We start from the raw sequence: 23293 nt of genomic DNA, 5'->3' as shown, positions 1-23293 counted from the left end.
GGAAAACAAACCACATGTGGAATAAATGGACACCCTACGCGCTCTCCAAGGCTGAAAGACTCACATTGTTACTGGAGGACTCACTCAGGTACTGGTAGGAGAATGTTTTCTGAAGACAGGGCCCTTAAGAGATTTCAGTAGAATTGGGCTGGATCTAAAACTCTTACATGGCTGTGTAGGTACTGCAGTTAAATTTCCAACCATAATGCTGGCAGAAATATCTGAGCTGACTTCATTTCAATGTGAGATGAAAGATCTACCTGTGAATCTGCCTGAATACTAATTGCTACTGAGTTATTAACATAATGAACTGTTAGCAATGACTATGCTAGACTGTTCAAAAGGCTTTGTAACATTATTTTTCCAGTTAGTATGCCCTCATTTCATACTCTGCAACAGATACAGTGTTTACAAATACAGTACTCCTCAATGGATTTATCTTCCTTGAACCTACATAATTTTTTAACACTATGAAAAATTCACTACCCTTTGCACTCAAAATGCCTCATCTGTTGTCTCCTAGATCTTTACTGATTATTCTAAATTAAACTAGCCACACATTTCTGTTCCTGATATATCCACCTTAAAAGACATTTTTTCAGATCCATCTGTGGGAAGGCAGAGATGCAATTGCACTGACCTGAGGTGGGTCTGCAGCAGTGAGAATCCTTGCTTTTAGTCTGGAATCAATGAAGCCACCAGGAGGGGGCATTTTATTTGGGATTTTATTATAATAGGGATGTTCTGCTGCCACACTCTCTTCCTCATCAAAACTCTGCATCCTGTAAGAAAACAAGTGCTTCATTTTATCCTTCATTTTCAAAGCACTAACAGATACTTGCAGCATGTTAAAACTGCTTGTCAGGGAATCACTTCTGCATAGAACTGTAGAATCATGGAATCATTCAGGTTGGAAAAGGCCTTAAAGATCATTGAGTCCAACCATGACCCAACCATACTACTCTAACTAACAAGCCTCTGCTAAATCAATTTCCTGTGCACCAAATCCAAGAGGTTTTAAAACATATCCAGGGATGGTGATTGAACCACCTTCCTGGGGAGCCTATTCCAGTGCTTAACAACCCTTTCTGTAAATAAGTTTTCCCTGATATCCAGCCTAAACCTCCCCTTGTCCTGTCACCTGTTACCAGTGAGAAGACACCAGCCCCACTCTTTCTGTAAGCATCTTTCAGATATTGGAAGAGAGCAATAAGGTCTCCCCTCAGCCTCCTCTTCCTCAGACTGAACAACCCCAGTTCCTTCCGTCTCTCCTCACAGGGCATATTCTCCAAGCATCTTATTTAGAAAACTCATATAACATTATAAGTCAGGAAGGAATGATATATTGTGCATCAGACCTACTCTTAGACAAATTTGCTCTAATTTTTTGAAAACTCCCTTTGCAGTGGGTGAAATTCCTTATTCTGAGTCAAGGATTTTTTTGCTTACCTTCAACAAACAGTAAAAACGGCATTAGCAAAATATTTCATTTAATTTCACAATGTCCCTTGTCATATTATTCCTTCATTGATTGACTAAGCTCTAAATCATTGTCTTTAATTTTACCTACTCCAGCACCAGTAAATCTTCAAAGATATTCCAGAATTCCTGGAATAACTTCATGAAATCAAGAGACTGGATCTGTGATTTTAGTTGGATTTTAACATTTGTTTACATCACTAGTCATAGTGGAAGGCCAGCAACTCTAGTTCACTTCATCTAAATTGACAGAGTGACTATGACAGTAAAAATAATAAGGAAAGTCACAAATTACACCCATTTTTAGCAATTCAGTTCTGCATATAAACAACAACAGAAAACACATGATCATTTTAATAATTCCACTATGGAATCCAGATTTAGCCCATTCTTTTAAAATGGCTGTGTTCCTTTCATATTCATTAGGCAAGCTCTGATTTGCCAGGTTAGCAGAAATCTCTTTCTGAATGTATGTAAACCTTGTTCCTCTTCAGCAATTTTGTCTACAGCACATTATAATAAATAAATATAAAGTTAAAGTAGATTCTCAGCAGTATTCTTTAATCATACTCACCTATCATGGAAAGTAGGTATCTTAGAGGGGCACTGCAAGTACTGCTTAAATCGAAGCTCAAATGCTTGCCCTATGGTGCTGATGATATCCTGGGCAAGGCCATCACAGCATTCCAGTATATGACATGCTACATGAAAAAGATTAACATGTAGAAATTGTTACTTATGTTAGAGTGCACACAGCACAGCAGGGATTCACTGACCTGTGACAAAGCACCTACGTATCCAGCACAGTTGCCCTATTCATAGTATGCATATTTCAACAAACCCTAAACCAAGCACAGTGAACTTCAAACAATTGAATATTCAGAGGTTAAATAAAATTGCTATGGCTTATATCTGTAGTAGGTGAGAGCACAAATCAGTTCCACAATGTTAACAGGACCATGAAGACTGTAACCCTCATAAAACTCACCCATAATTACCTGAATATAACAGGCTGCAAGAAAATTCTGAGGCTTAAGTTGAGCTTATGAAGACTTTAGTAAATAGTAACAACAGCAACTATTACCAATACCAATTATTACAACACTAACTACTTAACCATTCCATACTTTCTTTGTTTTCATTAATGTTATCTCACTTTAGTTTTATTCCAGACTCCCATGACTACAGTGTTGGAATAGAAAAATAAAGGCTTTTTAAGAAGGACACGCAGGGGAGATGAGATGGAGGTGTCACACTCTATGCCAATGACAAGTTGGAGCATGTAGTGTTCTGTCCAGGAATGAAAAAAAAGCTGACTGAGAGTGCATGGGTAACGATTAAAAGGAAGAAAGGGTTGCTGACCTTATTCTGGGGGCCTGCTACAGGCCGCTTGACCAGGAAAATGAAGCCCTCTTCTAACAGACAGTTAACATCTCATTCACACAACATTGTCTTCATGGGGGACTTCAACAACTCTGATATCTTTTGGAAGGACATCACATCAGGGCATAAGCAAGGTTCATTCTCCAAGTGACAAAGGAACCAAAGAGAAGATGTGCTATGCTTGACCTCACTCTTGTCAATAGGGAGAAGCCTGTGGGGAATGTGAAGCTCAAAGGCAGCCCTGGCTGCAGTGACCATGAAATTCAGGAGAGCACATGGCAAGGTCAGTACCCGAGACAAGATGAGCAGACATGGCCTTTACAAGGATCTGCTTGGTTAAGTACTGTGATATACAGACCTTGAGGGAAGAGGGGACCAAGAAAGCTGACTAATATCCAATTATCTCCTGTCTATCCAAGAGCTATGCATCCCAGCAAAGAAATCAGGCAAAATGCTAGGAGGCCTGCATGAATGAACAAGGAGTTCCTAGCCAAATTCAAACACAAAAAGAGAGCCTACAGAGGATAGAAACAAGAACAGGTAACACAGAAAGATGACAGAGACATTGTCCAAGCAGCCAGAAATTAAGCTAAAGCCCAGAAAGAACTGAATCTGGCCAGGTACATCAAGAGCAATACAAAGATAGCAAGGCTACTCTTAACAATATCTAATAATTTTTGCTCAGTTGCAGCAACTGGGAGGAGTGTCCAAAGACTGCAGGGAAGCAATCGCTCATATCTTAAAGAAGGATGAGAAGGATGACTCAGAGAACTAAGGGCCAGTCAGCCTCCCTTTGGTCCCTGAGAAGATGATGTTAATTATGGAAAACATTTTTAAGCGCAAGAAGGAGAAGTCAGCATAGATTCACCAAGAGAACCTCATGTCTGGCCAAAATGCTTAGCTTCTGGTATAAAATCACAAGTCTGCTGGATGAGGGAGGGATGCACCATGGGATACCATTGGCTTTCTTGTCAGCAAGGGCACATTGCTGGTACCTGGTCAAACTGTTGGTTAGCAACAGAAACTTTGTTTCCGTGGGAGATAAAGAAATATCTATCAGCTGATTAAGCAGCTAAATCAGTCCTAGTCTCAGATAAGAGAATGTCTCAGAGGTATAACTTTATGTGGCAACATAAATGAGTGAACTCACAAAGATTTCACTTAACAGAGTAGGAATGTAGAAGAGTTGGAAGCAAAAGATCTAAACAAGCAACACCTCTCTAACATTATGAAAATCCCAGGCAAATTAATCTTCTATACTCAGTGCTGGACAGAAAGATGGTCTACTGGCTCCAGTCTGGATTGGATTTGAGACTCTGGCTCTGTTCCAAGCACTCCATAGTACCACAGGGTGTCCTACCCTGGTTACTTTAGTAATTTGAAAATAAATTATTTACTTGAAAAACTGCACTTCAGTGTATGCCCACTTCGTAGCTCAGTGGAATCAAGAGCTTTGAATATCAGTGTCCTACAAATGCAGACTGATTGTGACATTTATGCAATATAAATCTAGTTAAAGCAATGCGGGGATATTCAGAAAGTCTAACAGTGTCTTCCCACTGATGGTCTATTTGACAAACTTCATAGAAGATCAGACTAAAGAGTAAATAAATCTGCAGTCATGTGGGTAATTGCTAGAGCTGTTGCAGCACATTCTGAGCTTATCGTGAATGCTGCCCTGCTAAACAGATCTAGAGATGCTGTCTTCTCACCTTACGGCATTTGCTATGTCTACCAGCAGATTAAAGCAATATCTAATTTGAGGAAAATGGCCCTGATTTCATGTTGAAAGTGGATTTGTCAGCCAAAACCAGGAGCCTCTATGTACTCAAATACAGAGTCTGACAAAGCTAGCAACAGAATATTTGCTGTTTACAGTCTCTGCAACAGTGTTAGTGATTGGAGAACAATCAGCCCCAGATAAACTGCAGACATATCTCCTTGAAAGTGGACCCGGAGTAATAAGGTCAAAGAAAGCTATAATTTTTGCACTCTGTAAGTAGTGAGGGCATAAGAGGCTACACTGCTCACTGCTAAACCCGCCTGGAACTGAAATAAAGCATGAGACATTAAGTAGTTTCAGTGGGTGACACAGTGAGTAACACGTTTCCTTGGACACATGGATGGAATGGTAGGGAGATGTGCTTCTTTGTAAAAGAATGAGATGGTTTGGCTCATACGGAGATGATTTCTTGTGTATGTTACAATGGAAGACAAATAGACTTTAGATAGCCAGATGCAGAATATGAAACAAGAAAAAAGCTTTTCCAGCCTTGGGAGGAAATTAGTTTAATGCATGTGCAAGCTGTGGCACTGCACTAGACCTCGTGTCAGTAAGAGTAGCAATAACAATTTTGAGATACAGAAGTAAATTCAAACTCTTTTCTGAAGTGACTTGCAGACAACTCAAAGGCTGTCCAGTGATCGTGAAAGACAGCAACCTGGATCCCTTGCTAAACTGTATGTCTAAAAAATGTATTTCAGTACTAAGCACATGTGAAGTCACTGATCTACAAGCTTCTAATGTATATATACTGTTGGGGAAACATCTTTTGGAAAGCTGAAACTCAAAAGAGTTAAAGATCATAGAATCATAGGATTGTTCAGGTTGGAAAAGACCTTAGAGATCATCAAGTCCTCCTAGAAGAGAGCAATAAGGTCTCCCCTCAGCCTTCTCTTCCCCAGACCAAACAGCCCCAGTTCCTTCAGTTGCTCCTCATTGGGCATATTCTCCAAGCCCTTTATAAGCCTTGTTGCCCTTTTTTGGACCTGTTCCAGCACCTCAATGTCCTTTCTGTACTGAGGTGCCCACAACCGAACAAGAACTCAAGATCAAGAACTGCATGAGTGACAGTCATTGACATCACTGAAGTCAAGATCACTGCATGAGAGTACTTCACCCAAGACAACAGTGCTAATTGGCAGCATAAAGTGCTAATTTGAAAGGGCTCTATTACAGACTGCTGAGATAGACTAGACTACTCTGAAAAATAACAGATGTAATCTCCATTTTTAATATAAAGCAGAAAAGGAGGAACAAATGATTTGAAGGATGAAGGACATGAACTGTAGCTGGAGATCTACAGAATCCATTCTGACAGATTTTCCTAAAAACTGTTAAGTGACTTCATATAAACACATCACAAGGAAACAATATCAGGTACTTTTATTGTTTCTCAATCTAGAATAGACTAGCATAACGCAACCATGACATGAAGATAAGGCTAAGTGCATTCAAGTTAGATACAAGGTCCATAGTCTATGAAACAGTTTTTATATAAAATCCATTCACAGAGGAAAACAGAACTGCAGGGCCTCTCCAGGCCCTAAAGTGCATGTATATGTCTGCAGGGTGGGAAATAACTAGGTAATCCATTGCACTGCCTCTGAGATCTCTTGAACCAGTTTCAGCAGAACAGTACTGCTAAAGGAGGGAGGGTGGGGTCCTGCTCTGCATCATATAGCCTCCAGTCTGATGCCTGAGCCTTGCAAGTGGGAGGTACATCAGATTAAAACAAGCACGACGAGAAACTATCATCTCCCTACCTCCCACTCCAGATCTCTGTATTCTTCATTAATCACTCCCAGATTTCTGTATTCTTCATTAATATTTAGCATATTTATGTTTTTAGCAGATGTATTGAGTTAATGCTGTCAAAATCTGGACATTTCTGAACAAGGACACATCAGATTGCTTAAATATCTAAGATAACTAAGGGCCACAAAATACAGATGATATTGAATTAGTTGTGCTGATGGTAGCAGCTCTGGATTTCCAGGGCTGGAGTAAAAGTATCTAAATTCTTCAGAACTCCTGTTGAAAATCTTAAGACATGTTTTGCAGCTAGTCTTTTTCCTCTATTAATCTATGATAATAAATAGATTCTCAGGTGCATTATACAATATTCTGCATTCAGCATTAAGGCCTAGTGATGCTTTCTGCATTACAAGCAGGAATGTTTTATGTATCTATTCTTACACACTGTAATTCTCACTTTTTATAATTTGCTATTATTTTTGAGACTGCACCAGATCTCAGTCTTTGAACGCAATCAGCAACTGGTTCCCTATTCCTGACTTTTCACTGACAAAGAAATAGAATCAGGAATCTGTATTAATAAAACTTCCCAGAGAAAGATTTACAGCCTCCAGCAACCTGGTTCAAAAGCTCATACTTGTTAAAAATACCGGATTCTATCAGGAAGAATTTGTCATGTGCTGAGTTCTGACAGATTCCACTTCTTAATCACAAAGAGTTAATCAGAGGATTGCACCTCGACTGAAGCTAGGTATGAATTAACTGTTGACTAGAAGCTCATGCAGACAGGCTTTTGATTTAAAAGACAAAGAGAATCCAAGTGAAATTCGGAGATGAACTACAGAGAAGGCCTGTTCCAGGTTTCAGAACCAACTTGCATATGGCTGTTTTATTGCTACATAATTGTTTCATTACTCTGTCCAAGGCAATGTTTTATTGGGCTACATTTATTTTTTTTCTGGGAACAAAAAGAAAGCCCATTTTTCTCAAGGGACAACAGATGCCAAACAGACATTTCTAACTTACCTCTCCGATTAACAGGATCCTTAGCTACATAAGCAACATAGTCAGTTGTATCCTGGAAAAAAAAAAAAAAAAAAAAGTTATCTACATTGAATGTAAAAAAAAAAAAATTGCACAGATTAAATTAAATTATCGCGGCGTAGAGTACATATTTCTGTGAGTATGGGCTCAATTCAACATATTTTGCTCTACAGTTTTAAAAATCTCTTCCAAGGTCCTTGAAAATCAATTGAACAAGTCTAGAAGGATGTGGGTAATGCCTAATTTAGAGGGTGTAAAATTTCAAGTCCTCATCTTCCAAGTACCCAGAGAGTTTGTTTCAGAATACAAATATGCAACTGGGTCTGTGACAGAAAGAGTAGGACTGATGGCCCTGCTCCTCAAAAATATTTAGCAGTGTAGTTCATACATGGGTAATAAGTGGGTGTATTTAAATTACTGGCTACAAATACATATAGCACAGAAGTGATCAACCATGGCTAGGCTGTCACAAGCAATCTCCCAGGCCACTCTTCTTCTGCCCATGGGCAGTTCTTATACATTCCCATTCCCACGTGCCAGGTGGTTTTTCTGACAAGAGTGGGTTCATGTCCTCATTTGGGATATATTTTCTGCTCTTCTGTCACCTTCACACATAGTATATCTCCATGCAGATGAAGGAGAAAGGATAGTGCTCCCAGGAAATGTGAGGTCTGCTGGCACATCTGGAAAATGCCAGGTATCCTTGATGCAATCAGGAAACTTTGGTTAAATCCAGCACTTTCTAACATGCCTGGCTAGTGATGTATATTTAAAACTAATTGAAACATATATAGGATATATACTGATCCAATACTATTGACTATTAGACCAGGATCTAATGTCATAACAAACATCAATATACAATTAAATGAATGATTTCTGTAACTTACCTCTCTCTGGAACAAGCACATATACACCCCTACTAAATCACTGCTACCTGTATATACAGTTTCCTTCCTAAGGAGAGGACAGGGGAAATGATGAAGTACATTCATAATTTTGTTGACAGATGGACAGTTGTATCACTTAATGAACTACTGAAAGACAGGCACAGTGGTAATGGGCTTCAATCCCAGGAGACCATTAGGAGGGAAGAGAGTAGATCTGCAGATGCAAATTGCACTGTGCTGTTTGGTTTTGGGGTCTTAAAGCAGACCACAAGTCATTTTGCTCCCTAGTACAGACAGTTAATAGATATATTTATGCCTGAGTAAATCTTAGATTTACCTCATATTATTTCTGAGTGGGGGTATGAAAGACTGGAGCCACCTACTTTTTATTTCTTCTAAAGCCTCTTCATACACAAGCTATGATGAAGCAGTAAGGACAAGAGGTGAGTGAATAAATTATAAGGTTCTCATCAAAAGGGTATGCTTCCAGAATCATCAGCTGGGCAGAAACTGATAAATTGCTCTCCTCAGGGCCTCCAAAATGTCAACAGGCAGCATCAAAGCCAAATGTCTTGTCTAGCAGCCCAGAAACAGACATCTGAAACAACTATGGATGAAAAATGTTTTACAGAGCCAGGGATCTACGTTAGTCACCCCTCTGCCCACTTCAGTAATAGTTAATTTACAGCATCCATTGCAATCTGTTGTATTTGAAAGTTGCTGTTAATCCATTTTTTATTCCCCAGATTATTATGATATGGTGTCCTTTTCCCTTCTTGAACTTAACTGAATTCAGCAGAGCTATTCAAAGATTGAAGTTTGCCCTTATGTTTACCAAGGGTAGTGAAATGAACAGAGGAAATACAACCAGTCTTCAACTTAATGGAGTGTAACTGAGAGAAATAATCTACAAAGCAGGCTGTAAGTCACCTTACCTGTACACTATGACAGATAAATTGTGTATGATAATATGACAAAGGAAAATGTAGATTTATACAATTAGTCTAAGCTCTCATATGCCTAAGGTTATGATAAAAGCACTGTCCTGTTTTACAGTTCTTACACTTCTTTGTAAATGAGAAATACTTTCAGAACACATTTAATATCCCTTTGGATGGGCCACTCATAAAGATAGGATAAAGCACAATGAGAGTTTGCCCTTCTAAAATGAATCAAATGCATAGGTGTATCTGAAAACTTTGCAAAATTACAAAGAAATATCTAGCTTTCCTGAAAGCCAGTCTTCAAACTTTGTGTAATGACTATTCCTGAAGGCAGTACTTCACACACTCTTCACTGTGTTCTTCAAGACAAGAAATAAAAAAAACATATACACTGCACATATACATATAAACACACACACATATATATACATGTATATTACTGCAAAGAAGACAAAATAAAGAATGTTCAGGATGAAAATTCACACAATACCCATTTGCCTATCCTGCTCAATATCTATGTGGGAGAAAGCTTAAATAAATGCTTACCGGATCACCTCCAGATGCAAAAGAGATAGATTGCATGTGGTGATTTGCTATGATCTGTATCAAAAGATCAAAAGAATAAAGTGCAAGTCAGTAAGATCTTTTTACAGTTTATCCCTTTTGGGGGGTGAAAATCTGAAACCAAGATTAAAATAAACTGTGTTATATCTACAAAGGGGTACATGTGTAACACAAGAATGTAAACAAACTCAAGGATGAATGTATTCATTCTGATGTTCTTTGGAACCTGGCAGGACACAGCAAAACTGTCAAATATTCTTAGAACTCCAGTAAATCCAGATTTGTCATACAGAGTCTGCATAAGATTTTTTCCTTCACTTTCTTTATCACAGATAGTGATGAATGGAGCAAAGTGTCCTTTTCATCAGAATACTTTCCTGCTGATGCCATGCTGGTGAAATCAATGACATCATGCCAACCTGCATATTAGCTCAAGTTTCTAACATTCATTTCAATAGCTCTGTATTGTTTTATGTTGCAAATATAATTGTTTGCCACATGCAAATAGGATTTTCAATCTAGCTGCAGTCTAGCATCATGGTCAAAATTTCAGGCATAATCAAGGGCTTTGAAATAACTAAATTCAATTTACTTATGTACAATTTGAACTAATAAGATATTTATCACTGAAGAGATTAATTGTAGTGAACCTCTAATTGTAGGATAACAGCTCCTCTGCATTGCTATCCTGAGATTTAACTTTCATCTTTTAATAATAAAATCATTTAAGAACCAAGAAAGAAAAGGTCATTTGAGAGAAAATTTATCTTGATCATTTTATTCATAGAATCCATACCAAAGTATTCATCTGTTTTAGGACAGGCCTCTTACTCAGTGCCTCAGACATTCGGATCCTTTGCTTGGAGAGGGAACCATAAACTTAAGAAAACAGTTTTTTTGTTTGTTTTGTTGTGGTTTTGTTTTTGTTTTTGGGGGGGTGTGGGAGAGGAAGAAAGAATCAATAAAAAACATTCTGTGATATCTTTATTCATCCTGAATTTTAAAGACCTGAACTAGCAACCATCCTTCCTTAAAAAGAAAACTTCACCAAGTCAGATAGAATCAACACAGAACTCAGTGCTTATTTCATATAAAGAGTATTACCTTTTTAACACTTCTCCTTTTCCACAGCAGCCTCAGAATATGTACTTAATTTTTAAGTTTTCAGTGCAGAACCACCAGTCTGTACTCAACGGTGAGGATTTCCATATCTTTTTTTTTCCATAAAAAGGAAATAATCTCAACAATGAAAATGAACGAATAGATATTTTCTGTGCCTTTAGCATTGTGCAAACAACTCATTCTACATCATAAAAAAGAAAAATTAAGACTGCCTCAAAAATATTTTTTGAATTTTAAGGAAATGGAAATGTAGAAGTGTCTACGTCCTTTTTTTTTTTTTTCCCCCTAAATTCCATAGCTAAACATTTTCATTTAGTTTGAGTCAGGGCTTTTCTTCCCCAATAGCAAAATATTGAAACAAGTGTCAAACAGTTGGTATCTTGCCCAAATTTAAATGAAGTAATTTGCTCCTCTTGGCACATTGTTTGGAAAGACCTCAGCCTATCCAAATCTGCACTTTAAACAAATAAAATGAAGCAAAAGAAAACAAAAAGGTTCCATATGCCTCTGCTTAATATGGTCACAACATTCTTGTGCAGGGACATAATCCACTGCTTGCTTGCCACCCAAGAGCCTGCAACATAATTTTTTCTTTCATTTGAGTTCCTCTGGGAAAAATAGGCTATTACAGATATCTGCAGCCATATTCCTGGGTGAAGCCTCCAAGGGCAGGGCTGCTGTGCCATGCTTATTTTCAAATCAAATGCTTGGCACAAAAATGACACAATAGCCAAATGGGATCTTTGAGAAACCAGATGTTTCCCAGGCTGGGAACATCCAGGACAAGAATGATGTGGGAGAAACATATACAGTTTTGTCAACTATTTTTTTGTTTTGTTTTGTTTTTCAGCTTACTGGTTATCACTTCATCACTCACAGAGAAAAACTGAAGCATCTGGGGGAGGATGTTTTTCAGGAACATAACATTTAATTGCATTTCTACTCTGATGCCAGCTGAAAACAAAGCCACTTTCAGGGCCCTTTTTTTGATAGACGTAATATATTATAAATAGATGAATATATAAATAAATCAAGTTCCTATGCTTCTGACTGTGGGCAACTATCCTCATGGAAACATTACTTTGTCTACTGCATAATAAGGCTCCAAAATACTGCAAGCAGCCATCAGTGCTCACTGTAGAAGATTACAATGCCTTTGAAAAGGAGGACAAGAAAATATAATCACTGAAAATATAATAATAAAAGCAGGGTGGTTTTTTTTTAACACACAGTGTACATATTCATTTTCTTCCATAGTCTTGAGGCTCCTAAGAACAGCAGAACAGCAGAAACATTCTTTTTTTTTCCCTCTGGATGTATCTGGGCATTTCACTGCACTGCAAAATCCCCTTGGCTATATTTTTAGCAGCACTTTAGAAACAGATTGCCCTTTAAGGCTCTAAATGGGAAGAATGAAAACAAAATTAGGGTTGCACATTCCATCCCTTAGTCACCTATTTCAGATGCATCCCTCTGAACACTTTGAATGCTTGTAATTGGGCCTAACAAGAACTCCTACAGCCAGTGAATGCCATTTCAAATTACAGGTCTCAAGAGCAAAACTTCAAGAATGGTAACAAGAAAATCAAATCCGTGATGAATATTCCAGCAAACTATGACTCCTAATATTATTTATATTTCCATTTATTTTTTTAACAACGTTGAGGAATAACACCTTGAACCAGTACTTTGGTAGACTACAAATAACTGCACACTAGGCTGTTTGCCAAAAATCTCACAAATTAATATGGTACTTATACTCACCTGTTTCATATCGGGAGTCATAAGATTTAAGCTTGCGGTAGAAATATTCAGCATTATGCTCATTCCTGCAAACTGAAGATTGCTCTTTCCCAAAATGTTGGACAGAACTTTGCTCGGTGGCTGTGAGGGGGAAAAACACATTTTTGTTGTTTTCTTGGGCAGCCTTTCTTGTAGATAGGGTTAGCACAAACAATAAAGGTTTCTAAAAAGTTGCTAGCCTTTGAAGATCATTTCATTGGAACAACTGTTTTCCTTTGGAGATAATATGTCATTTATACTATTGCTTCTAATAATGATAACAGGTTACGTAGGTATTGACACCTGATCAAAGTGTAACCAAAGAGGTTACCTTGGAGCAGTTACATAGTTCACAAAGTTTCCACCTCTGGCAGCTTGTACAGATGCCTTGTCTGAGTAGATGCAGCCAGAAAAGCAGGCTGCCCACAAACAGCAGACCAAACCATGCACTCACTGCAGATACACAGCTGCATATGCATGTTGGTAATGTCGTTATGAAAGCAGAGCTGTGACTGAAGGCAGTGTTCCTCTGCCACTGTATTTGTGACACAGTGCCTGCAAGGCTGGTAAGCTCTGTGTCTACCAGACTGGCCAATTTTGTACTCTTCCTTAAAGCTTAAATTCATTGTAAACTTTTTCCTTTCTGTTTGATTGATTAAAAACACACTGACTACATATTACTTGCATGCAACATTTGTGCTTCACTGGTTTTAATTTATGATGTTACAGAAAGAGTGTTTTCAGAAGCTTTTTAAAACAACCTCTTTCAGCTATTCTTATTTCTTTTTTAAACCCTTCCCATCTAATGCCTGAGGATCCCCACTTAATGGTACCACTGTTCTCAAAAAGCCTCCTTAGCCAAACTGGTAACCAGTAGAGGCAAAATCTTGGAAGTTATACCCTGACAACAGATAACTTGTCTTTAACACTTTGCTGATATTCTGTTGCTGGGCAAAATTTCTTCTCAACCAGTAGATTTATTTTAAGATCTGTACTTCTTTTCCATAGCTGATAAGTGACACTACTTCTAAATACAGTCATACAGCAAGGTGTCTCACTAGGCAACAAAGATTGTTATATTTTGCATGACAGAACATACAGAACATTTTCAAAAAAGGCATTTTCCTCTTTGCCTTCATTTTTTTGTTTTGTTTTGTTTTGTTTTGTTTTGTTTTGTTTTGTTTTGTTTTGCTTTGCTTTGCTTTGCTTTTTAAGTCTGGAGAATCTAAAACTGACAGTGACATAAATTTCCTGGAGAAGAAAAGAAAATCACAACTTCAATTCTGTGACTGTTTCCAATTATGCTTTCAAAGATGTGGTTCCATTGCCTTATTTTGGGAATATTCCCCATTGCAGAAGCAGAACTGCAGTCTCCCTGTTCTGCTGGGACTGCACACACAGCCAGGCAGTGGCAAGCAAGCATACCTCACCTTCACCTGCCTGTTCTTCTGCATCCAAAAACACACACAAGTGCTACAATTAATTTCATTCATGACTCTCTCCCTGAGGCTTAGTGTTAAATCCCAGCTTAGCTCATGGGCATGTATAAGACCATAAGGTGGTGCAGGGGACAAGCCAAGGCTTCCTCCATTCATTTCTTTGCAGATCCTAATTCCTACTACATGAATAAGAACAAAAGTATAGTAATCAGTGTGCTAGGCCAATGCTGCTCAGGGAAGAGCACTGAATCAGGAAATAGCTGGGCACATTCTTTTGATTTCCAGAAACAAGCAATTTCCAAATATCACCAGTCACAGTTTCTGATGCAAGCCAGGATGCCGTTGGCCTACTTGGCCACCTTGACACACCACTGGCTCATGTTCAGCCCAGTATCAATCAATACTCCCAGGTCCATTTCCTCTACACAGTCTTCCAGCCACTCTGCCCCAAGTGTGTAGTGCTGCCTGGCGTTGTTGTGGCCAAAGTGCAGGATGTGGCATTTGGTCTTGTTGAACCTCATCCCATTGGCTTCAGCCAAGCAATCCAGCCTGTCCAGATCCCTCTGCAGGGCCTCAATACCACCAGGCATATCCACAATTCCAGCCAACATGGTGGCGTCTGCAAACTTACTCAGGGGGCACTCAATGCCCTCATCCAGGTCATCAATAAAGATACTGGAGAGGACAGGTCTCAGCACCGACCCCTGGGGAACACCACTCGTGACCGGTCACCAGTTGGATTGAGCTCCATTCACCACCACTCTCTGGGCCCAGCCCTCCAGCCAGTTCCTTACCTAGCCAAGGATGTACCTGTCCAAGCCACGGGTTGCCAGCTTCTTCAGGAGAATACTGTGGGAGACAGTGTCAAAGGCTTTGCTGAAGTCTAGGTAAACTACATCAACAGCCTTTCCCTTGTCCACCAGACAGGTTGCTAGATCATAGAAGGAGATCAGGTTGGTCAAGCAGGACCTGCCTGTCATTAACCCGTGCTGGTTGGGTCTGATCCCCCCTGCTGTTCTGCACTCACTGCATGATCTCCCTCAAGCCAATCTGTTCCATAACCTTCCTTGGCACAGTGGACAGGCTAACAGGCCTATAGTTCCACGGGTCTTCCTTACATCCCTTCTTGTAGATGGGAGTCATACTGGCAAGCCTGCAGTCTTCTGGGACCTCACCAGTCAACAAGGAGAGCTGATAGATGATATAAAGCAGCTCAGCTATCTCACCAACTCCCTCAGCACTCTCGGGTGAATCTTGTCCAGCACCATGGACTTGCGGCAGTCCAGTTGAAGCAGTAGGTCTCTGACTGTTTCCTCCTGAATCGTCAGGGGTTTTGTCTGCCCCCCAACTGAGACTACAAGATCAGAGAGTGGAGTATCCTGAGGATAACTGGCCTGATCTTTAAAGGCAGATGTAAAGAAGGCATTCAGAACTTCTGCCTTTTCCTTATCCTCAGTAGTCATATTCCCAGCCTCATCCAGTAAACAGTGGAGACTGTCCTTAGTGCTCCTCTTACTGTTGATGCATTTGGAAAAGAGTTTCTTGTTCCTTTTTACCCCAGTGGCCAAGCTGACTTCAAGGTGGGCTTTTGCCTTTCTGATTTTCCCTCTACACATCTTAACAATTTCTTTATATTCATTCTGAGTTGCCTGTCCCTCTTTCCACAGGCAGTAGATGCTCTTTTTCTCCTGGAGCCTCAAGAATATTTCCTTGTTCATCCACACCTGTCTTCTTCCCTGCCAGCTCATTCTCTGCTTCTGCGCCTTTAAGACCTTCTTCTTGAAGAACGACCAGTCTTGGGACCCTTTACTCTCTAAGACTGAATCCCAGGGGACTCCACCTACTAGATCTTCTGAACAATTCCAAGTCCACCCTCTGGAAGTCTGAAGTAGCAGCTTTGCTGCTCCCCCTTCAAGCTCCCCCAGGAACTGAGAACTCTACCATTTTTTTGGTCACTCTGTCCGAGACAGCCCCAGACCTCCACATCTCCTCCCAGACCTTCTCTGTTTGTGAACAACAGGTCTAGTGGGGCAGCTCCTCTTGTAGGCTCTCTCACCAGCTGCATCAGTAAATTATCTTCCACACACTCCAGAAACCTCCTAGACTACTTCTTCTGTGCTGTGTTGTATTCTGAGCATATATCAGAAAAGCTGAAATCCCCCATGAGGACAAGGGCTGGTGAACAAACAGCTTCTGCCCGCTGCTCATAGAACACCTCATCTGTCTCTTTATCCTGGTTCGGCAGCCTATAGGAAACACCCACCAAGATGTCTGCCTTGTCAGCCTTTCCCCTAATCTTTATGCATAGGGTTTCACCTTATCATCCCCAGCCACAAGCTCAGTAACATCAAAGTACTCTCTAACATAGAGAGCCACGCTGCCACTCCTCCTTCCTTGCCTTTAAATAGTTAATGATCTGCAATTCTCAAAGCTGCTCTAAGTCTCCTGCCTGCTGTGGCTGTTCTCCTTGGTGTTGAACTAAGAAAATACAGTGAACTTCAGTACAAGAAGGGAAAAATACCTTTCGTTTCTTGAAGGCTCCTTTGGCAGCAGGCACAGCTTCACAAACACGACTGATAGCTTCCCTGAAGAGACAGAAAAAATGTTTATGGCAAATGAACATGTGGGTTTTTCTTCACTGTGCTTTTGAAATGCACTGGAAGAGAAAAGAGAGTATCTCTGCTCACATGTGAGGACAGTTAGCAAGTCACTGAGCTCTCCTCACCAATAACGCAGTCAGTATTCAGAATAAAGCAAAAGGCAGCGAACAGCCAGCATTAATGCAAGGAAGAACACTTTGTGAACTGCAAAGGATAAAAGTGTTTTCTCACACTATTAAAAAGACCTTTCATTGCTTTAGAATATTTATTTTAATACTTTATTCCATTTCTCATAAGGGTATTAAGCCATGAGGAATCAGAACACAATACATGCACTTGATTACGTTACTTTACACCTTTATTTTAGTACTCTTACTTTCCTGTAAAGCAAGGGTTAGTAGCAATTATTTATCGCTGTACACACTTTTTCAGACATAGCAAAACCACCTTTTTGGCATTAGATAATATCAGAAACCTTCAACATTCTTGGTAATTTGCACGGTGTATAAAGTATGTTTTGACACAATTCTAATTGATGTGTTCAGCATATCTAAGTAATTTATTTGTGACTCTATTTTTTCTATTGCAAACAAAACTAGTGCCCTGAACTTTTTTCCTTAGTTTTCTTCCCATGAAAGCAAATCATGTTGAAAACGAATTTGAATGAAAAGAGTAACCATGTACTAATAATCGTTTTTCAAACTGTACTGCAACAACAAATCTTTTATATACTTTCAGTACTTAACAACTGATTACAAAACAGGGCTTGGAAAATCAACCCTATGAGGAGTGGCTGAGGGAACTGGGGCTGTTTAGTCTGGGGAAAAGGAGGCTGAGGGGAGACCTTATCGCTCTCTTCCAGTATCTGAAAGGAGCTTACAGTGAGAGCAAAGCAAGTCTCTTATCACTGGTGTCAAATGACAGGATGAGGGGAAATGGTCTCAAGTTGCACCAAGGTAAGTTTAGATTGGATGTCAGGAAGCACTTCTTTAGGGTTGATTTTCGAAGCCCTTTGCCCACCTTTTTGCCTTTCTTTGGACCTGCTCCAGCACCTCAATTTCCTTTCTATATTGAGGTGCCCAAAACTGAAGACAGTACTCGAGGTGAGGTCTCACCAATGTACAGAGTACAGGGGCGGGATGACTTCCCTGCTCCTGCTCACATTAGCAAACTGGAGTAACCTCTGAAAATTTAAACTCACAATTATGCCGAATGTATGTTACCAGCAGGTGATACCAAAAAGGCTGCTGAGAATTTAATAATATATAAGCAAATGAGCATTATTTTGTTCTTGATAATCTTGATCCAAAATCTTGGGTACCTTTCAAAGAGGAAAGCTCTCAAAATAGTTTGCAGCTTTGGGGAACATAAAGTAGAGCCATAAAAAACCTTGATTCTGAATGCATACTTACAAAAACCTTTCCTTTTGCACAACCCCCCATATGTTAAGAATAGAATCAAAAAACAAACAAACAAACAAACAAAAAGAAAGGAAAAAAAAAAGAAAAAGAAAGAAAAAATAAAAGAGAGAAAGATGTACTTGGAGGCTTAAACTGTTTGATAGGTCCAATCTTTTCCCTTCTTTCATGAGCTCCAGGTCTTCTTCCATTCAGCCTGGTCTCTAGCTGTTTAGTTGTCAGGGAGATTGACAGGATCTGATCCATGATCACAATAACCTTCAGACCAGGTCCAACCTCAGGTCATTTATTACAGCATTCTCTCAAAAAGCAGCCTTACCAGACATTTCAAAGGAAGGCACAGTAAACCTTACAAAAATAAAATGAAAAAAATTGGTCTGAAGAATATTTTTGTTTACTCCTAATTGGTTTAACATCTAAAACAGGACTTGGACATAAAAAAGAAGTCTTTGAAGATATCTATTAGAATACAAACATTCCAACATTGTATTTTTATGCAAACATGCAATCTTATAAGATTTATGAAATTTTATAAATATACCATATGTATCTGCCTAAAATGTCTGCCCGATGTTAATGAACTGTCTGGCATGACAACACGTTACATAAAAGGCATAAATTTCTCTGTGTAATCAGACCACTTGGTGCCACCAACAGAATCTGAAAGAATGTTAAGACGCTCTGCTATAACTACAACTGCTTCCTTGAATGTTTAGCTTCAGATTCTCCAGCTTTCCAGTCCTCTGAGATGCTCTTTTCTTTCTCATGAAGGCAAGTGGAGGGGAAGAGCTCAATTAATTAGTCTCACTCAGGCTTTGCATTGCCATGACATGTATTAGTCAAACGAATCCAAAAACCTGTTAACATTCTTCCTCACAAGTAACACATCAAAATGAAAGATCTCTATTAGGCATAGAACCCCTTCTATTCTAGTCTGCTTCTGTTCACAGCTAAACAAGAAAATGTAAATTATTCCTTGACACATTCAGCCACTTCAACTATCACTGCCTCACTTAATGGCCTGTTGCCTGAATTATAAGGGTGACTCCAGCCACCTCCAGGAGCTGTACTTCCTGGTAAAGCAGCAGAGACCAGCAGCTTTCCTTCCCAGAGCTCTGGCCCCAAGGTAAGTGTGCCCATGGAAAGTAAACCAGTGATGTTCCCAGCCCTGCCCTGTGGAGCCACATGCCTGGGGTGCTGTGCTCTGTGTTTCCCTGTAAACCAGTCCCTCACTACTGCCCCACACCCAGAGCCCACACAGCAGAAAGCAGGGGCAGGTGAAATACACCTTCTACACCTGAGGGCTTGATATTGAGAAAGCTGAGCTCAGAACTCTCTGAAGATGACACAATGAAGATGGTACCTACTGTCATCCAAAATCTGAGAAGGAAACTCTCTAACTCATATGTCATGTTAGAAAGTGGGCATTCCTTTATTCCTCATGATGCACATCGGGTGACTTGACAAGCATGCCCACGCTCTCAGTGTTCAGGTTCTACATTTATACAGTTAAGACATACATTTGAAGTACTTTGGCATACATATTCACTCTTTTTCAACGTCTCATAGATATGTGCTAATGTCCCTTTGGGCATGCTCAGTGGTGGGTCAAGTGCCCACCTACTTCTTGCCTTTTTTCACAATCAGCTTAATCACCAAACCCTTTGACTCACTTTCATTCACTTTTCCCAAGTTTGGAGGATTTCCATTGCTTATTAGGCCACAGTGAACCACTTTTTTTTAAAAACAGCGAATGTCAGAATGTCATGACAGGCTGAGGGAGTTGGGCTTGTTCAGCCTAGAGAAGAGAAGGTTGCGGGGTGACCTCATTGCAGTCTTTCAATACCTGAAGGGAACTTACACCCAGGAGGGGAGTAAACTCTTAGAAAGGGCTGAAAATAGCAGGACACGGGGAAATGGTTTTAAGTTGAAAGAGGGAAGATTTAGGTTGGATGTTAGGGGGAAGTTCTTCACTAGGAGAGTGGTTAGGCCCTGGAACAGGCTGCCCAAGGAGGTTGTGGATGCCCCGTCCTTGGAGGTGTTCAAGACCAGGTTGGATGGGGCCCTGGGCAAACTGATCTAGTAAATGTGTATGTTTGGTAGCCCTGCAAGGCAGGGGGGTTGGAACTACATGATCCTTGAGGTCCCTTCCAACCCGGGTCATTCTGTGATAAGACCTGAGGAAAATGTCCCTGCATGTTTTGAGGGAAAAGATAAAAGTATTCTATTTTGACTCCAGTACTTCTCATAAGGCAAAACCATTGAGGCAGAAGATAAAAGTATTCTATTATGTCTCCAGTGCAAAATTATTGAGGAAAAAACAAGACTGTTTACCCACTAAAGCCGAAATGGGAAGTTTTAGACTAATGACTTATGGATTCCTTTTGCTAAACTATTATATTGGTACTTAAACCAATGTACTAATGTACTAATCCCTATTGCTAAGCAAACCAACTTATATTACTATCCATGCTCTGAAAACACAGTGGAAATATCTTCCTTTCCAATGTCTTCAGACATTTTTCACTGATGTCTGCTGATTTCGAATTTCTAAAAGAATGCAATTATATTTGAAGGAAACAATTTATGAACTGAATTCATGTGGTTTAGCATTGAACTCAAAACCAACTCAGAAATACAGATTTGCATTCTTTCCCCTTTAAGAGGTTGGGATATTGTTATTAATGAGTTTGATTTTCAGTCTTAATGAACATAGGTTCAGGCCCCAGATATGTAGAGGAATCTCTTTCAAACTATTCAGCACGCCGTAGCTGCAGAGAGGATAAGAGTATGGATTTGGGTTCAGTGCAGGTATGAAATACTTCACTCCCCTGATCTACTTGTTATTAACACTCTGAGCAGTTTATTTAGTGTGCAATGCATTTTGCTTCTCAAGGGGAGGGGCTTTGTTTTCTGAAGCTACATGCAGTAAACCAATTGCATTTGATTAGGTATTAGTGAACTTGCAGTGTTGTAGCCCGGATACTTCTGTACAATAAACACTGTGTGCAACATTATTCTAATTAAATCCAGTGCATAACTACACTCATGCACATAACAAGCAGTAAAGACTCATTATGCTAAAACAGATTTAACAGTGAGCTTAGAAATACTAGATAAGTTGCAAACTCCTTACCTGATCTTTGCTTTATAAAAAGCCTGCCTGAGAGAACAAATAGTGGGGTCACAAAAGCTCAAAGGCACAGTGCACCTTTCTCTGTTGATGGTGATATGTATCAGATGAATGGTTTCTTGACACTTGCAATTAGCTGAGTATTCTCACCTTTAAGTCCTCCTTTTCCTCCTCTACTTTGAAAATTAAATGTTTCTGTTCATCTTGCTCCTTAAGAAAGTCTTCTTGACCTCACAAGTATTACAAGAATTGTCACCTGAATATTAATGATGCACCATGCAGATTTAGATGTTTTTTATTTTTCATTACATTTAACTACTGACCCTTGGTTTGCACTTCCATGTATTTGCTCAGAAGTACACAACATTATATTCATTATAGCAAAGAATAAGTGCAGTACAACTTGTTAGTACCCTATTCAAGATTTCCCATAATGTTATGGTTTTGTAATTTGGTTGGTGTTACAATTCCACATCAGAATATCATGTGGGATAATGGGAGCTAAGGAGTCAAGTTTTTTTTTTCTTTTCTGTGGACTGCCTTAAATGGGCATGTGGGGAGCCGCACCGGAGGGGAAGTCGGGAAGGGGACGGGGTTTTCTGTCCCGGCTCCCCGTAAGGAGGCAGCGTGGTCGGAACTTCCAGCCTCCCACAGCCCATCGGTGAGATTGGGGACTTGGTTTTCTCTTTGTTGAAACTCTCTTCTTGTTTAGCATTATTGGGTTATTAAACTGCCGTTTGTACTCAGATCATTCTTTTTTTTTTTTTTTCCTTCATTTTTCTTTCTTTTTTTTTTTTCCCTAGACCCAATCGCAATCTCCCTTCCCTTCCCCTCTCCCGAAGCGCACGTGGTCGGGCCGCGCTGTGCCCTGCCGTGCCGTGCCGTGCCGTACTGCGCTGTTAGAGAAGGGAGTCACTTTTGTTCCTGCTCCCCTAGGTTTGTTCCCGCTGTCACGGAGTGAGCTCTAAAGAGAACTCCGTGAAACATAATAAAAGAATTTTGAAACTTCAAATATGCAATGATAAAGGAAAAAATTCTCTTAAATATCACACAAAGCTGTTCATTTTTCACAAGATTCAGAATTAGGATTACCAAAACGTGAGCACATGAGAGAGGGATTAAGGCTGCATTTCTCAGCTCGCCTTCCCCTCCTTCTCCAGGCCATTGCTAGGAGGGGTGAGCCAACCCTCAACATCCCTCCCTGTAGTGCCTGCCATTGCCTTTGTTCGTTCTACACCCCCTTGCCTAGTTCATAATTAAGCAAATGCTGTTCTGAAACAATTCTAAGGAAACACGTTCCACATCAATTCCCTTCTTTTCCATAATCTAGCCATCTTCATGTCGCTGGATGATACCATTCTCTCCTAGGGACTTACGAAAATGCAACCCTCTTGCCATCTTTTGGCATATCTTGTTTCCATGTCTCATAATTTCCACCTAGTTGTTTAGACATACACAAGAAACAACGTAAATAACATATGAATATTCCAAGGTAGGAATATGCAATATTCTAAAGTCAGACTATGTAAGCCGTGAAGAGTGGCTTTAGTCAGGCAAAGTTCCGTAACCAACTGGTTAATTTGTTCCACAGATCTGTAAATCCTAATGAAGTATCATAGTTGTATACTGAATTTAGGTCCTTTTTTCCTATTATAGCAATTTTATTTGCACACCTATGCCTACCTCCTGCTCCTCCCCATAGTGTCCAATTGGTGGAGGGGATCCCATACTGAGGGAGTTCCATTTCTCTATCTTTTAGCAAGGCTGTACATATGCAACAAACAGTGAGGTTCAGGCTAGCCACTATTCCTTTAGTTATGTTTAAATAGGTATTTTTCATGCCAGGCTAAAGCAAGTCTTATATAACACATGCAGCCTATAAAACACGTTCTAAACATATTGTCTCTTAATCCTTAGCTTCAGTGGTCCGGACTTCTTAATAGCCCACTGGTGTTGA

The 23293-nt window shown here is 39.8% G+C and overlaps 1 protein-coding gene and 1 pseudogene across 11 annotated transcripts in view; one reads left to right on the top strand and one right to left on the bottom strand.

Moving 5' to 3' along the window:
• The window catches only part of SHC3 (SHC adaptor protein 3), a 59597-nt gene that overhangs the window by 14677 nt on the left and 21627 nt on the right, over positions 1–23293 (bottom strand). For all 11 annotated transcript variants that reach the window (XM_085529013.1, XM_015849361.3, XM_085529015.1 and 8 more), the window contains 6 exons: positions 16707–16770; positions 12729–12848; positions 9825–9878; positions 7427–7478; positions 2054–2180; positions 641–782 (listed from right to left, as the gene is read on the bottom strand). In XM_085529013.1, the coding sequence (XP_085385139.1) occupies positions 641–782; positions 2054–2180; positions 7427–7478; positions 9825–9878; positions 12729–12848; positions 16707–16770 (559 nt within the window). The remainder of the gene's footprint in view (positions 1–640; positions 783–2053; positions 2181–7426; positions 7479–9824; positions 9879–12728; positions 12849–16706; positions 16771–23293) is intronic.
• LOC146753906 (uncharacterized) lies at positions 14522–15317 on the top strand (annotated as a pseudogene).

Source organism: Coturnix japonica, chromosome Z, assembly GCF_054131305.1.
Source record: "Coturnix japonica strain WE chromosome Z, WE-NBRP24, whole genome shotgun sequence".
Taxonomy (NCBI): Eukaryota; Metazoa; Chordata; class Aves; order Galliformes; family Phasianidae; genus Coturnix; species Coturnix japonica.
This window is presented reverse-complemented; position numbering and strand designations above follow the sequence as displayed.